The sequence below is a fragment of the Trichosurus vulpecula genome, chromosome 9 (genome assembly GCF_011100635.1).
Source record: "Trichosurus vulpecula isolate mTriVul1 chromosome 9, mTriVul1.pri, whole genome shotgun sequence".
Taxonomy (NCBI): Eukaryota; Metazoa; Chordata; class Mammalia; order Diprotodontia; family Phalangeridae; genus Trichosurus; species Trichosurus vulpecula.
Genome location: NC_050581.1, coordinates 189,080,804 through 189,095,325, shown reverse-complemented (window position 1 = coordinate 189,095,325; position 14,522 = coordinate 189,080,804). Strand labels below are relative to the sequence as shown.

General features: G+C 47.3%; 1 protein-coding gene across 1 annotated transcript in view; it reads right to left on the bottom strand.

Annotated features, from left to right (window-relative positions):
- Positions 1–7,674, bottom strand: part of RP9 (RP9 pre-mRNA splicing factor) — a 40,281-nt gene extending 32,607 nt beyond the window's left edge. The window contains exon 1 of the mRNA XM_036739389.1: positions 7,514–7,674. Within this exon, the coding sequence (XP_036595284.1) occupies positions 7,514–7,635 (122 nt within the window). The 5' untranslated portion in view covers positions 7,636–7,674. The remainder of the gene's footprint in view (positions 1–7,513) is intronic.
- Between the last annotated feature and the right edge of the window lie 6,848 nt (positions 7,675–14,522).

Below are 14,522 nucleotides of genomic sequence, written 5' to 3'. Positions count from 1 at the left end.
GCAGTGAAGGGCTAGGATGGATGCTTTCTTCCTTCCACTCTGTATAAATCCTTTGGGCTGAAAACGGAAAATAGGATAAAGGTTCCATACTGAATATTTCACTCCACTACTACTTATTTTCCAAACTGCCACAAAAGTCATGAAGCTCATAGGGAAATGTGAATATTCTTCCTTGGAAATAATCACTTATCTTTTTAGCAGCTAGGTGGCGCAGTGAATAGAGCACTAAGCCTTAAGTCAGGAAGACCTGAGTTCAAATCCAGCCTCAGACACTAGCTGTGTGACCCTGGGCAAATCACTTAAGCTTCTTTGCCTGTTTCTTCATCTATACAATGAGCTAGAGAAGGAAAAGGCCAGCCATTCCAGTATCTTTGCCAAGAAAACCCCAAAAAGGGTCATGAAGACTCTTATACTCTTAAGAGAACAAATCAGAAATGAATTTAGGCTAAAAAAAAGCACAAGAGAAAAAATATTCTCAATGCAGAATTAAGCAATAGAAACAAAGTAGGAAAACTGTACAAATGATGGAGAGTTACTCCCCAAACTAGAAGGTCTTAGAGATAGAACAGATTTGGAGCACAGACTTTGAGGGAAGAAAAATTTGGTATAAAAAAAGCAAAAGGCTACCACAATAAAAAGGACACATGAATTCTATACAAACCAAAGCATCTGGCACTGAAGACACAATGTGTAGAGAAAACTTAGGGATCACATGTCAAAGAAGACTCAAAAGCATAATCAGGACAAAATATTAGAAAACGGGCCCCAACTCCAGAACACACACAAGTAAGGCCCTCAAGAGACTCTACAAATTGCCATTAAAAAAGGAAAGAAAGAAAAACATGCTTCCAGCTCCAAGTCATGTAGTGATCAATGTCACATTGCCAATAACAACGCTGTAGGCGCTGGGAAGAAGATCTTCAGCTATGAAGGAAAGGGCAATTAAGATAGTAGAGAATTAGCCACATTTACAGTAAGTCAAAGTGCATTCTCAAAAGAAATGGAGCTCAGACTACCATCCAAGTGATATATCCTGTAAATCTGGGACTAAACAGAAATGAAACAAAGACATTCAACAGAGAGGGGAAAGGTCAGCAAGTGACCTAGGAGAGCAAGAACTAGGCCAAGTCTTTCTCTTGGCCTATTTTGCCAGGGACTGTGAAGAAGATGTAGCCGGGACTTAAGGGGTGACTATAGATGCAGGATATCCTGAAGGGAGTCAGGATTCCATGAAGGCAAGAAGAGCTCAAAGGTCGATCACCAAACATTAAGTGCTTACTGAGTGCCAGGCACTGGTGAAACTATCCCTGTGCTCTAACAGGAGACAGCAAATACACCTGAGCATACGCAGGCTATGTGCAAAATGGTTACAAGGAAGATTTAGAAGAGCACCCTCCCTTTCGAAGGAAGTACCCCAGCAGTCTGTATCAGGGAAGAGTATCAGGAAAGGTTAAGCAACCCAGGAAGGAGGCAACTGAAAGACCTGGAGATAGGAGATGTGAGAAGTGGCCAGTGGGCCAATGTAGCTAGAATGCAGGATGCAAAGGGTGACTAAAGGGAAAAAGAGTTATCCACTAGAAAAGCAAGGAGGGCTGGGCCAGGCTGTGAAAAGCTGGAGATACCTACCAGAGACGTTTCTATCTGATATACTTAGAGGAGCCAGAACACTGCCTGCTGCCCATCGCCACTTACAGATCTTGCTCAACCATTCCCTCTCAGTAACCTCTCACCCAGTCAGGCTTCTTGTAGCTATCATCTAGTGACCCTCAGGACACTCTCTTTCCTTCTTCAAAGAGTTCAATGCTTGACTCACTGGCTTTCTCCCTACCCCAACTCCTACCCTGATAGCAGGGGGCTTGAACATACATATTGGTGTTCCCTCAAATACTCTTAACTTTGTGATTCCACAATCTATGCAGTTCTCATCATCTACTCTTACACTCTGCCTCTGCTACAAAGAGATGAATAGACCTGTGATTTTGCCTTCACCCAAGGTATTCCACTTCCAAGTTCATTAACTGAATTCCTTTATCTGATTATAATCTTTTTTCTGCCACCTTTCTCTCTACCCCATGTTGTCACTTCCACCATGACTTCCAATCCCTCCACTCCAGTTTTTTCCCCTAGGTCATCAGCCTTGGACTGTCTATATTCCCCCTTTTTATTGGCTGCTTCCCTACTATCTGCAAACATGCCTATGTCTCTCCCATTCTGAAAAAAAAATGGCAATTGATCCATTCCTCCCTGCTAGCTATTACCCCAAGACTCTCCTCCCATGTGTGGCTAAACTCCTTTAGAACGACATTTGTAAAATTGGCCTCCACTTCTTTACTCTCCTTTTTTAAACTCCTTACAATCTGGCTTTTGATCTCATCATTCAGCATAATCTGCTCAATGATCTCTAAATTGTCAAATTTAATGGGCTCTTCTTGCTCCTCATCCTCCTTGACTTATTTGTGGTGTTTCAGACTGTCCATCATCCTCTTCCCCTTAACACTCTTCTCTCTACATTTTGGGGACACGTGATTGTTCTGCTACTTTTCAGCCTCATTGGCTAAGTGTGGGTGACCCACAGAGCTATGTCCTGGACCCTCTTCTCCTCCCCCTCTATACTTTCACTTGATCTCATCAGCTCCCACAGATTCATTCTATGCTAATGATTCTCCTCTCTATCTAGCCCTAACCTTTCTGCTGACCTCTACTGACCTCTAGTCTCAAACTGGATGTGGAGGAGACACTTTAAACTCAACATGCCCAAAACTAAACTTAACATGTTTCCCCCAAAACTTTGCCTTTTTCCTAACTTCCTTATAATTCTTGAAGGTAACACCTCCCAGTCCCCCAGGCTCTTACACTACGTGTCATCTTGGACTCCTCCCTCTCTGATCTGTGGCCAAGACTTGTCGATGTCACCTTTGACACATCTCTCAGATATGCCCACACTCTGACACTATCACCCTGGTGCAGGCCCTTATCACTTCATGCCTGGACCCTTGTGATAGCTGCTGGTGGGTTGGCCTGCCACCAGGTTCTCCCCACTCCACTCAGCTGTCAAACTGCTCTGCTAAAGTGTAGAGGCCGCTAGGTGGCACCATAGTGCATGAAGCGCCTGGCCCAGAGTCGGGACAACTCATCTTCCTGAGTTCCAATCTGGCCTCAGACCCCCATTAGCTGTGTGAGCCTGGGCAAGTCACTTAATCCTATTTGCCTCATCTGTAAGATGAGTATCCAGCATCTCCACCAAGGCAACCCCAAATGGGGCCATGAAGAGCTGGACATGACTGAAAATTGACTGAACAACAAAAAGTACAGGTCTGACTATCTATGTCACTTTCCCCTGACTCCCCATTCAGTAAACTCTAGTGGCTCCCTATCACCTCCAAGATCAAATATATAATCCTGTTTGGCTTTTAAAGCCCTCCTTACTTGGCTCCCTCCTACCTTGTCAGTCTTCTTACATTTTTACTCCCCCTACCTGGGGAACGCTCTTGGATCCCCTTGCTGTTCCTCCACAGAGCTGCACAAATGGCTACTCCAAACCTCCCCTTACCCTCTCAGATGAGGGCTTTACCTCACAGTTAACTAAAAAAAAAAATGAGGCCATATCCTGAGGCCTCCCTCCTCTCAAATCAGGCAGATGTTTTCCCCCACTATTTCTTTATTCACCCCTGACTGACATGAAGAATCAGCTCCTCTCCTTGCCAAGGCAAACCCCTTTCCATAGATGTTTGACCCCATTCCATCCGATCTTCTACAAAAGATTATCTATCATCCCTACTCTTCTCACCAGTCTTCAATCACTCCCATGTCTCCCCCATCCTCAATGGATTTGACCATCCCTGCTAGCTCTGATCCTCTATTTCTCGTATTCATCCTGGTGAAGCTCCTTAAGGAAAAAAGCTATGTGCACTGGGAACTTCCACTTCCTCTCCTCTCATTGTCTTCTAAACTATTTGCTGTCTGGCTCCCAACTCTATCCTTCAGCTGAAACCTCCTTCTCCAAGTTTACTAATGATCACCAGATCCATGAATCTTTTTACAGCGCTAATCTTTCTAGACCTCTCCATTGACTTTGACACTGCTGTCCCCGCCTTCCAGAGAGTCTCTCTTCTCTAATTTCTCATGGCACTCTTTTCTCCTTGTTCTCCACTTTCTGCATGACCAGCTATTGCTTCTCCACATCTTTTGCTAGTTCTCCATCATGTCATGCCCACTAAATCTGGGTAGTCCTCAAAACTCTGGCACAGGCCCCCTTTTCACTTTACTCTAGTTTACTAGGTCATCTCTTCAACTTCCATGGGTTCAATGAACATGTCTATGCACATAATTCCATATCCAGTCCAAATCCCCCCTTCTGAACCCCAGTACTGGATAACCAACTGCCTCTTGGACATATCTCAAAAAGAACTTATCTCACCCCACAACTCCTCACTTCTTGCAAACTTTCCTCATCCTACTGAGGCTACTACCATTCTCCCAGTCGACCAAGTGTCATATTCTTGGTCACACCTCACAGCTGATCTCTTACCACAGCAAGTTCTTACCAAACATTGCTGTTCCTTCAAAATATCTCTCATATACACTCCTTTTTTCTTTACTCTGAGCTTCAGAACCATTCCTCTGTTGCTTTCCTATCCTGAAGTGTCCTGAGGCCTGGGACCTCACTGCAGAAGAACATCCTCAAACCCCTGCAGCCTGCTCACCCAAGAATATCCATCTGCCATATCGTCCATGGGGGCCTTCCTTGTGGAGGGGGGCCCAGGCCAGCCAGCTTTCCTCTCCTTCCAGCTCTGCTCCTCACTTGCAGTCTTCAAAGACCAATCCTCCCCTCCCTCTTGGGTGTGGGGATGTAAGCTCCCTAAGGGCAAGGAGTTTCTTCGAGTCAGTACCTGTATGCCCAGGACTTGGCACAGTGCCTGGCACAAAGGAAGTTCTTCATTCATGCCCCTGTCCTTCCCACTAATATAACTGAGGTCCTAGCTCAGCCTCTCATCCCCTCTCAATGGAAGTTCTGCAAGCCGTTCTAGCTGGTCTCCCTGTCTCAGGGCTCTCTGGCCCCTCCTCCACTCAGCCACCAAATCGATTCTCCCCAAGTCCTGCTTAGTAAACTCCAGCTCCAAACTAAGCTCCTACGAAAGTTCAGGTATAGCCAGGCTCCTTTGGACCTTTCTAGCCCTCTGACATTCTCCTCCTCTCTGTGTGGGGCTCCCTCATACAATACACAACATTTTCACTGGGTTTTCCCCATACCTAAGGCCCTCCCTCTTCACCTTTGCCTCCTGGTTTCCTTCAAGGCTCAGCTGAAACCTCACCATGTGCAGGAGGCCTCCCCTGGATACCCTTCAGTCTGAGATGTGAGAGAGAGAGAGAGAGAGAGACAGAGAGAGAGAGAGAGAGACAGAGAGAGAAAGAGAGAGAGAGTCTCTATCTATGGAATCTACATAGTTGTTTGCTGTTGTCTCCTTGGTTAGAATGTGAGCTCCTTGAAGGCAGGGGCTATGCTTTTGTCTTTCTTGGCTTCCCAGCACTTGGCAGTGCCTGGCGCATAGCCAAGTGCTTAATAAAGGTTGCTTGCTGACTAATGAAAGTGGGGAAGGGGAGGGGTGGAGGGGTAGGGGTGGTGGTGACCCGATCAGACCAGCCTATTTTTGTTTTAAAAAGAAAAAAGAAAAGAAATGAGAGCTGGGGGCAGCAGGCATAATGGAAAGGGAGGGCCGGGTAGAATTAGGAACTCGGGAGGAGTAGCACTGGAGTGGCTAGGTTTGAGATAACAGAAAATGAAAGCTCGAGAAGGGGATTTTCCCTTACGAAGCCTTTGACTGAATATCAGAGGGTTTATACAAGGGAAAGAGGAGGGAGTTTGCCAGAAAGTACAATGGAAAAGCAGAACCATTTGGCTCCTTAAATAGTCCCACTGTGGCAGGGGTCAGTATTGGTGAGTTCTATAACTCCAGGGAAGAAGAGATATTTGGTCACTTCTCTGTGCTCCCAAGGGCCTGATAAGCTAATGACAACTGCTAACTGCATGGCAAGAAGAGTCTCTGAATGGTGAAGCCAATTCTGAGCACCAAGGTCTGGTGTCTGAGGCAGGACCGAGGTCCTGGGCAGGGCCCTAGATAAGAGAGGCTTGGTGTTGGCCCAAGGTGGGAAAGGCACCAGTGACAGCTTCTGCTGCCAGATCCCCGGTGGCAGTAACAGAAATGCAGAGCCTTAGAACAGAGAGCCAGGGCTGGGGAGCCGGGGATGCCAAGCAGTGGGGCTTGGGAGGAAGTGGCGTCAGGCTGGCCAAGCCGCAGAGGGGTTACCCTAGCTCCCTATGGGAATTACCCATCCTCTTCCCTTTCCCTCACCTCCCAGATCTAATTAGTGACCAAGTCTTGTCCAGTCTGGCCACCAGCTTTGTTCAGGCCCTCAGGGCCTTTTAATCAGTAGGCATACATTAAGCGTTTACTATGTGCCAGGCACCGTGCCAAGGGCCTGGGATGCAAAGAGAGACTAAAGGTGTCTGCAAACAAATGTAAACAAAACAAGCAGGATAAATAGGATATAATTTAGAGAAGGTCAGCTCTGGAGTTAAGGGGGGGTTAGGGAAGGCAGGGATTTTAGGTGGGGCTCAGAGAAGCCCGGGAGGTCGGCGGTCAGAGCAGAAAAGGGAGAGGGTCCAAGGCCTGGGGGCTGCCAGAGAGAACTCGGGGGCTGTAGGGGGGGGAAGGAGGCCAGGGTCCCTGGGTGCTGGGGGGGAGGGGGCCGGGGGGGGGGGGAGAGGACTGGGAAGGCAGGAAGGGGCTGGCCACAAAGGGACAGAACTGGGGACCACTGGAGGTGGGCGGACCCCTCCCAGCAGAGACGGGGGTCTGCACCCGTGGGGTGTGGGTGGGGAGTGAGAAGGAAGCCCTGCCAGGGTACAGTGGGGGCAGGAAGGGGCCTTAGGGGAGTCTGGTCCAGCCCTTCTGGTTTCTGGATAGTTGAGGTCCTGGAAAGACGTGAATGTGACCCACCTACCCCAGCAAGTAGGGGCTGCACACAGGAGGTGATTAATAATTGCTCCCTGGCTTGGCCAAGCCAAACCTTTCACCTCGGGCCTCCCCTTAAAAAAAAAAATGACCTTTGGCCTCCAAGCTGGGGTGGGTGGGGGCTTTGTTCTTGGGGCGGGGGGGGGGGGGGGGGGGGAATAACCAAGGAAAGGAGTTTCCTAAAGTGTGAGCACGTTCCAGGGCTGGCTGGGGGATGGGCCAAAAGGCTTCTCTCCTTTGGGCCTCAGTTTCCCCCCGCGCCACAGTCCCAGTCACACAGACGTCCGCGTAGTGGGGCCAGGCCCCCCGCCTCCCTCCCTCCAAGCCGGGCCTGCCCCGTGGGGGAGGGGAGGCGGCCATCAGCGCGCCCTGTCCCCCTCCTGGCCCCCCTCCTTCCTAGCAGCGAGGCCTGCCGGGTGGGAGAGGGGAGACGGCCAGCAGCGCGCGCTCCGCCCCGCCCCTTTCCCCTCCCCCCCCCCCCCCGCCGGCCCGTCACTCACAAGGACTCGAGGTGCTGCAGCTGCTGCCTCTGCTGCGCGTCCCGCCGGCGCCGCTTCTGCTCCTGGCGCCGCTGCTGCTCCAGCTCGGCCGGCTCCCGGGCCCGCTTGGGGGGCGGAGGCATGGCCGGGCCGGGCCGGGCTGGGCCGGGGCTCCCCGCCGCGGCCGGGGGGAGGGGGCGGAGGAGGAGGAGGGAGAAGGGGGAGAAGGAGGAAGAAGGCGCCTTCACTTCCTCCGGCCGCCCCGCCCGGGCCCCGCCCCATCGGGCTCCCGGCCCCGCCCGGCTCCCGCCCCCCCCCTCCCTCCCGGCTGCGGGTCCTTGAGCTCGGGGCCTTTCCTGGCTGGGACGTGGGGCTGAAGGCCACTGAAGGCCCGTGTTCTGGGGGCCAGAGAAATGGCCTGGGGGAAAGAGCCCCCCGAGGAGTCTCCACTCGGGGGGACCCGGGGGCTTCCCTTCTCTCGGGCCGGGGGCCTTGTCTCAATACGGCGTTCTAATGCACAGGGAGGGCTGCTCAAAACGGTGAAGAGGGGCCGGGGCAGAGCCCCCAGTGCAGAGGAGGGAGAGCATGACCCTGACCAAGCCCGCAATGGCGTGGGAGGGGAAGGGAGCGTAAGTGTTGGGGGGCCGTCTGCAACACTTGGCAACTGATTGGATGTGGGGGACACCCAGGTGGTAATAGTGTGTCGGGGGAAATGAGGCTTCACAGATGAGCTCACGTGTTTGAAGATCAGTTGATTGACCAAAAGGTTCTTATTAAGTCCCTATTATGACCTGGCATTGGGAACAAATCAGATAAATGAACAGCCTGCTCTTCATTTATAGCTGACGTTCTATGAGGACCACAGCAAGGCCACAAGATTATATAGGGAATGAAAATAAAGTAAATAAATGCAAAGTACTTCACTACAAGGTGGTCCGGGTGCTGGTGTTTGGGGGATCAGAAAAGCCTTCACCTAGGAGGTGATGCTGAAGCTGTGCCTTGAAGAAGAGAGTGAATCTGCAAGGCAGGGGAGGGGGTGCCTCCCTGGGCTGGGGGACTGTGGATGGGAAAGCACAGGCTGCCCCACCTGAAGAGGTAACCTGCTCTTGACCACAAGAGTCCCACTCCATCCGATCTCCTCTACCCGACTGACTCTCCCACATCCGCACTTTGTCACTAATCTCCAAAGTCAGTCCACTGGCTGCTTTTCTGCTACCTCATCCTCAAAAAGCCCTCGTTTGGTCCTTCTATCCCTGCTGTGCTCCCATATCTCTTCTGCTCTTTGTGGCTAATGTCTTTGAGAAGGCCCTGCCCTTCCTTTCTTCTCACTCTCCATAATCTGACATCTGATCTCATCATTTAACCTAAACTGCTGTCTCCAAAGCTACCAAGGACCTCTCAACAGCCGAATGCAATGACCTTTTCTCAATTTCAACCTCTCAGACCTCTCTGAAGTCTCTGATGCTGTAGATGCTCATGTCTTCCTTGATACTCACTTTTCTCTAGGTTTTCAGGACATCCTTCTCTCCTGGTTTTCCTCCTACCTACCTGACTCCTCCATTTCAGACTCCTTTGCTGGGTTTCCATCCAGATCACATTAGGATAACCCTTTCTTCCTCTGTTGTTAAGTCATTCAGTTGTGTCCCACTCTTCATGACCCCATGGACCACAGCACACCAGGCCCTTCTATCCTCCGCTATCTTCCAAAGTCTGCTCGAGTTTCTGTTCACCAGGACACTATCTATCCATCTTATCCTCTGCCATCCCCTTTTCCTGTTGTATTCAATCTTTCCCAACCTAAGGGTCTTTTCCATTTAGTCCCATCTTCTCATTATGTGGCCAAAATATTTAAGCTTCAGCTTCAGTATTTGACCGTCCAGTGATAGTCTGAATTAATTTCTTTAAACATTGACTGATTTGAGCTCCTTGCTGTCCAAGGGGCTCTCAAAAGTCTTCTCTAGCATCACAATTCAAAAGCTTTGATTCTCCAGTGCTCAGCTTTCCTTGTAATCCAACTCTTACAGATACATATTGCTAATGGAAAAACCTTATCTCTTACTATATGGACCTTTGTTGGAAAGATGATGTCTCTGCTTTTTAGTATGACATCCAGATTTGCCATAACTTTCCTTCCAAAGAGCAACCATCTTTTAATTTCGTAGCTACTGTTACCATCTGCAGTGCTCTTTGAGCCCAATAAAATAAAATCTGACACTGCTTCCATTTCTCCTCCCTCTATTTGCCAGGAAGTGATAGGACTAGTTGCCAAGATGTTAGTTGTTTTGATGTTAAGCTTCAAGCCAGCTTTTACACTGTCGTCTATCACCCTCCTCAAGAGGCTTCTTAATTCTTTACTTGGTATCATCTGAATATGTGAGATTGTTGGTATTTCTCCTGGCAACTTTAATTCCAGCTTTTTATTCCTCCAACCTGGCATTTCACATGATGCACCCTGCACCTAAGTTAAATAAGTAATGACATATAGTATCATCACACTCTGCTTCCAATCTTAAACCAATCAGTTGTTCCATGTTCAGTTCTAACAGTTGCTTCTTGGCCCACATACAGGTTCCTCAGGAGACAAGTTAAGATGATTTGGTACTCCCATCTTTTTGAGGACTTGCTACATTTTGTGATCCACACAAAGTCAAAGGCTTTAGTATAGTCAGTGAAGCAGAAGTAGATTTTTTTTTCCTGGAACTCCCTTGCTTTCTCCATAATCCATCGAATGTTGGCGATTTGGTCTCCAGTTCTTCTGCCTCTTCAAAAACCAGTTTGCTCTTGTGATAATTCTCAGTTCACATATTGCTGAAACCTAGCTTGCAGAATCTGAAGCATAACCTTGCTGGTGTGTGAAATGAGCACAATTATTCAGTAATTTGAACATTCTTTGGCATTGCCCTTCTTTAGGATTAGGATGAAAACTGATCTTTTCCAATCTAGTGGTCACTGTTGAGTTTTCCAAATTTCATAGCATACTGACTGCAGCACTTTAATAGTCATTTTTTTAGGATTTTAAATAGTTCAGCTGGCATTTTAATACCTCCACCAGCCTTATTGTTAGCAATGCTTGCTAAGGCCCACATGACTTCATTCTCCAAGATGTCTGGCTCTAGATCAGTAATGGTCACTTGTGATATTATCTTTCTTATATGGTTCTTGTATGTTCTTGCCTCTTCTTAATCTCTTCTACTTCTATGTTGGTAAACAAAATGGGCCCTTAGCACTCAGTTCAACCAAGTGCCCTTGAAGAGTTTGGCCTTTGTTTCCTTGATTAGATTTGGGAGTCCTTGGTGACCTCCTTGCCTCAGGGGAGGGCCTAGTTTACACATGAGTTTGAGTGACATGTTTGGGACATCAGCGGCTTTTTAGACCATGTGGGTTTAAGTCTCCTCTTTGTGAGGATTCTAGGTCACGTGGGTGAGTCGAATGTGTGGCTCACCCTTGACCCTTAAAGAGATATAAAACCAGGGGTTGGCTTTCTCTTTTTTGGAGCTCTTACCCACAGCTATGGTGGCGCACATGACTCTGGGCCAGCCCTTGTTATGAGCTCCCGGGCTGAACCTAGATGTCGGTAACTATGAATTATATTTGGTCTGTCTGTCAATGTTTGTAATTTGTTTGTATTTTGCTCCCCTTAACATTGCTTTCCTTACTAAAGCAGATCAAAAGAACTTGGGCTTTGGCAGCGTTCTTGTTGTTGAGCTTGTGTTGGTCTTTCACCCCCACAACAGCTACTAGCCAGATTGTTGAAACAACTTCTCCTAAGTCTCTACCATTTTTGTCTATCATGCCCATTTTTGCATGAAACATCTCCTTGATATCTCTAATTTTCTTAAAGAGATCTTTTGTCTTTCCAATTTTACTGTTTTCTTCTTATTTCTCTGACTTGTTCATTAAGAAAACATTCTTCTCTCCCCTTGTTATTCTCTGGAATTCTGCATTCATTTGTATATATCTTTCCCTTTCTCCTTTCCCTCAGCTATTTGCAAAGCCTCATCAGATAGTCATTTTGCTTTCTTGCTCTTCTTTTTCTTTGGGATTTTTTTTGTTGCTGCCTCTGGTATGATATTGTGAACCCCTGTCCAAAGTTCTTCAGACACTCTACCAAATCGAGTCTCTTAAATCTATTCCTCACTTCCCTTCACATTCTTAAAGCATGTTATTTATGTCATATCTGTACAATCAGATGGTTTTCCCTACTTTCTTCAATTTAAGTCTGAATTTTACAATAAGCAGTTCATGATCTGAGCCACAGTCAGTTCCAGTCTTATTTTAATTGACTGTATAGAGCTTCTTTGCTTTTGGCTGAAAACTATATAATCAATCTGATTTTGATATTGACCATCTGATGATTTCAATGTGTCAAGTTGCCTTTTTGGGCTGTTGAAAAAGAGTGCTTGCTATAACCAGTGAGCTATCTTGACAAAACTGCTTCATTTTGTACTCCAAGAACACAAACTTGCCTGTTTTTCCAATTATCCTTTAATTTTCTACTTTAGCTTTCCAATCTCCTATGATGGATGTGACATCTTTTTTCGGTGTTATTTCTAGAAGTTGTTGTAGGTCTTTATAGAACTGATCGACTTTGGCCTCTTCGGCATCAGTGGTTGGAGCCTAGACTTGTGTGTTACTGTGATGCTGAATGATTTGCACAGATATCATTCTGTCATTTTTGAGATTATATCTCAGTGCTGCTTTTCTCACCCTTTTATTGCCTATGAGGACTTCTCCATTTCTTAATCTAAGGAATTCTTGCCCACGTTAGTCTATGTAGTGATCACCTGGATTAAACTCCCCCCTTCCCATCCATTTAAGTTCACTGACACCCAATATGTTGATGTTTAATCTTTCCATCTCCTGTTTGACCACATCCAGCTTCCCTTGGTTCATAGACCTTACATTCCAGGTTCCTATGCAATCATGATCTTTGCAGCATCAGACTTTCCTTTCATAACCAGACGCATCCACAACTGAGCTTCCTTTCAGCTTTGGCCCAGCTGCTTCATTAGTACTGGAGCTACTTGTCATTGTCCTCTGATTCCCCACTGGGGTGTTTTATACCTTCCAACTTGAGGGGCTCATGTTCTGCTGTCATCTCTTTTAGCATTTTAGTACTGTCCATGGGTTTTCTTGGCAAAGATACTGGAGTGATTCTCTATTTCCTTCTCCAGTGAATAACCTTTTGTCAGAACTCTCTGCTATGACCTGCCTTGGGTAACTCTGCACAGCGTAGGCCAGAGTTTCATGGAGCTACACGAAGCCCTCTGTTATGACAAGGTAGTGATGCTCTAGACTATTCACTCTGGGATCTCATCAGCTCCTGAGGATTTAAATATCATCTCTATGCTGCTAAATCTTGAATTTACTTACCCAGCTCTCTCTCTGCTGACCTTCAGATTGGTCTCTCCAACTTTCATTCAGAAGTCTCAAACCAGATATCCGGCAGACATCTTTAAAATGTCCCAAGATGAACTCACTATTTTTAACCCATACCAGCCACCCTTCCAAACATCCCCGTTAATCTTACAGACACCAACAACCCCCCAGTCACCCAGGCTCACAAACTCGGTATCATATCTCTCATCCTCCATATTCAATCTATTGCCAAGGCCTGTTGATTTCACCTTTCCACCTTCTCTCAAATATACCCCCCTTTCTTCTCTGACACTGCCTTCAACCTGGTATAGACAAGCCCTTATCTCCTCACAACTGGACAAATAGCCTGATGGTGGGTCTGTCTGTCCCTCCCTACTCCAGTCCATCCTCCATTCAGCAGCCAAAGGATTTTCCTGAAGTTCAGGTCTGACCGTATCAGTAAACTCCAGTGACTCCCTATCATGTTCAGGATCAAATATAGAATGCTTTGTCTGGCTTTTGAAACCCTTTATAGCCTAGCCCGTTCCCCTTTTCCAATCTTGTTACACCTAAAACATTCCTCCCCCGCCCCTACTTCAATCCAGTGACACTGAAGTCCTGGATGTTCCTTGTGCAAGACACTCCTCTATCTTCTGACTCAGAACCTTTTCTCTCACTGCCCCTCATGCTTAGAATGCTCTTCTTCCTCATCTCCACCTCCTGGCTTCAAGTTTTAGTGGAAAACCCCATTTGCTACAGGAAGCCTTTCCCAATCTCTCTTACTTCTAGTGCCTTTCCTTGACTGATTATCTCCAAGCTGTATACAGCTTGTTTGTACAGAGTTGTTTGCATGCTGTCTCTCCCATTAGCTTCTTGAGGGCTGGGACTGCCTTTTACCTTTCTTTGTATCATCGGTATGTAGTAGCACAATGCTTGGCACACAGTAGATGCTTAATAAATGCCTATTGACTGACAAGTAAGGAGATAGAGTGCTATGTATGTGGGATAGAGAGAAATCTTGTTTGGCTGCATCACAGAGCTCAGGAGGGTAGGTAATTTATCATGAGGCTTGAAAGCTGGCCAGGTCGTTAAGGGTTTTAAAAGTGGCACAGGGTTTAGCTTTTATTCTAGAGGCAATAGGAGACACTGAGCTTTGTTGAACAAGAGAGGGAAATGGTCAGAACAGCACTTCAAGGAAAGCCACTGGCAGCAGTGTGAAGCATAGACTTGAATGAGGAGAGCCCAAGGCAACACTGAGGGAAAAGTTGAGGACCTGAACTCAGGTCCTAGTTGAAGGAGTGCTGGGGAGTTTCTCAGCCTAGATTCCTGGGGAGCCCAGTGAGAATATAACCCACCAGACACTACAGGCAAAATAAACTAAAAGGAAAATCAATGTAGTGGGGCACCAAGGAAGACTGCTCCTTAGTAGCAGCTTCAGCCTTGGCTTATACAGCTTCAGAGGCCCTCCTAGAATACCCAGACAATCAGCAGCATTCTGAGCACTGGGCTGGACCAACGGCTAGAGCTCTATCACCAGGGAAAGCTGATTACTTAGATTCCTGCATGTTCTAGCTGGCTGTTAGTGCTTGAGTCCTGGTTTGTGGTCCTTACAGCTAACTAGCTAGACAGCCCCTCCCCAAGAAAGAACAAGGCTGATAGTTTCATTACCCTG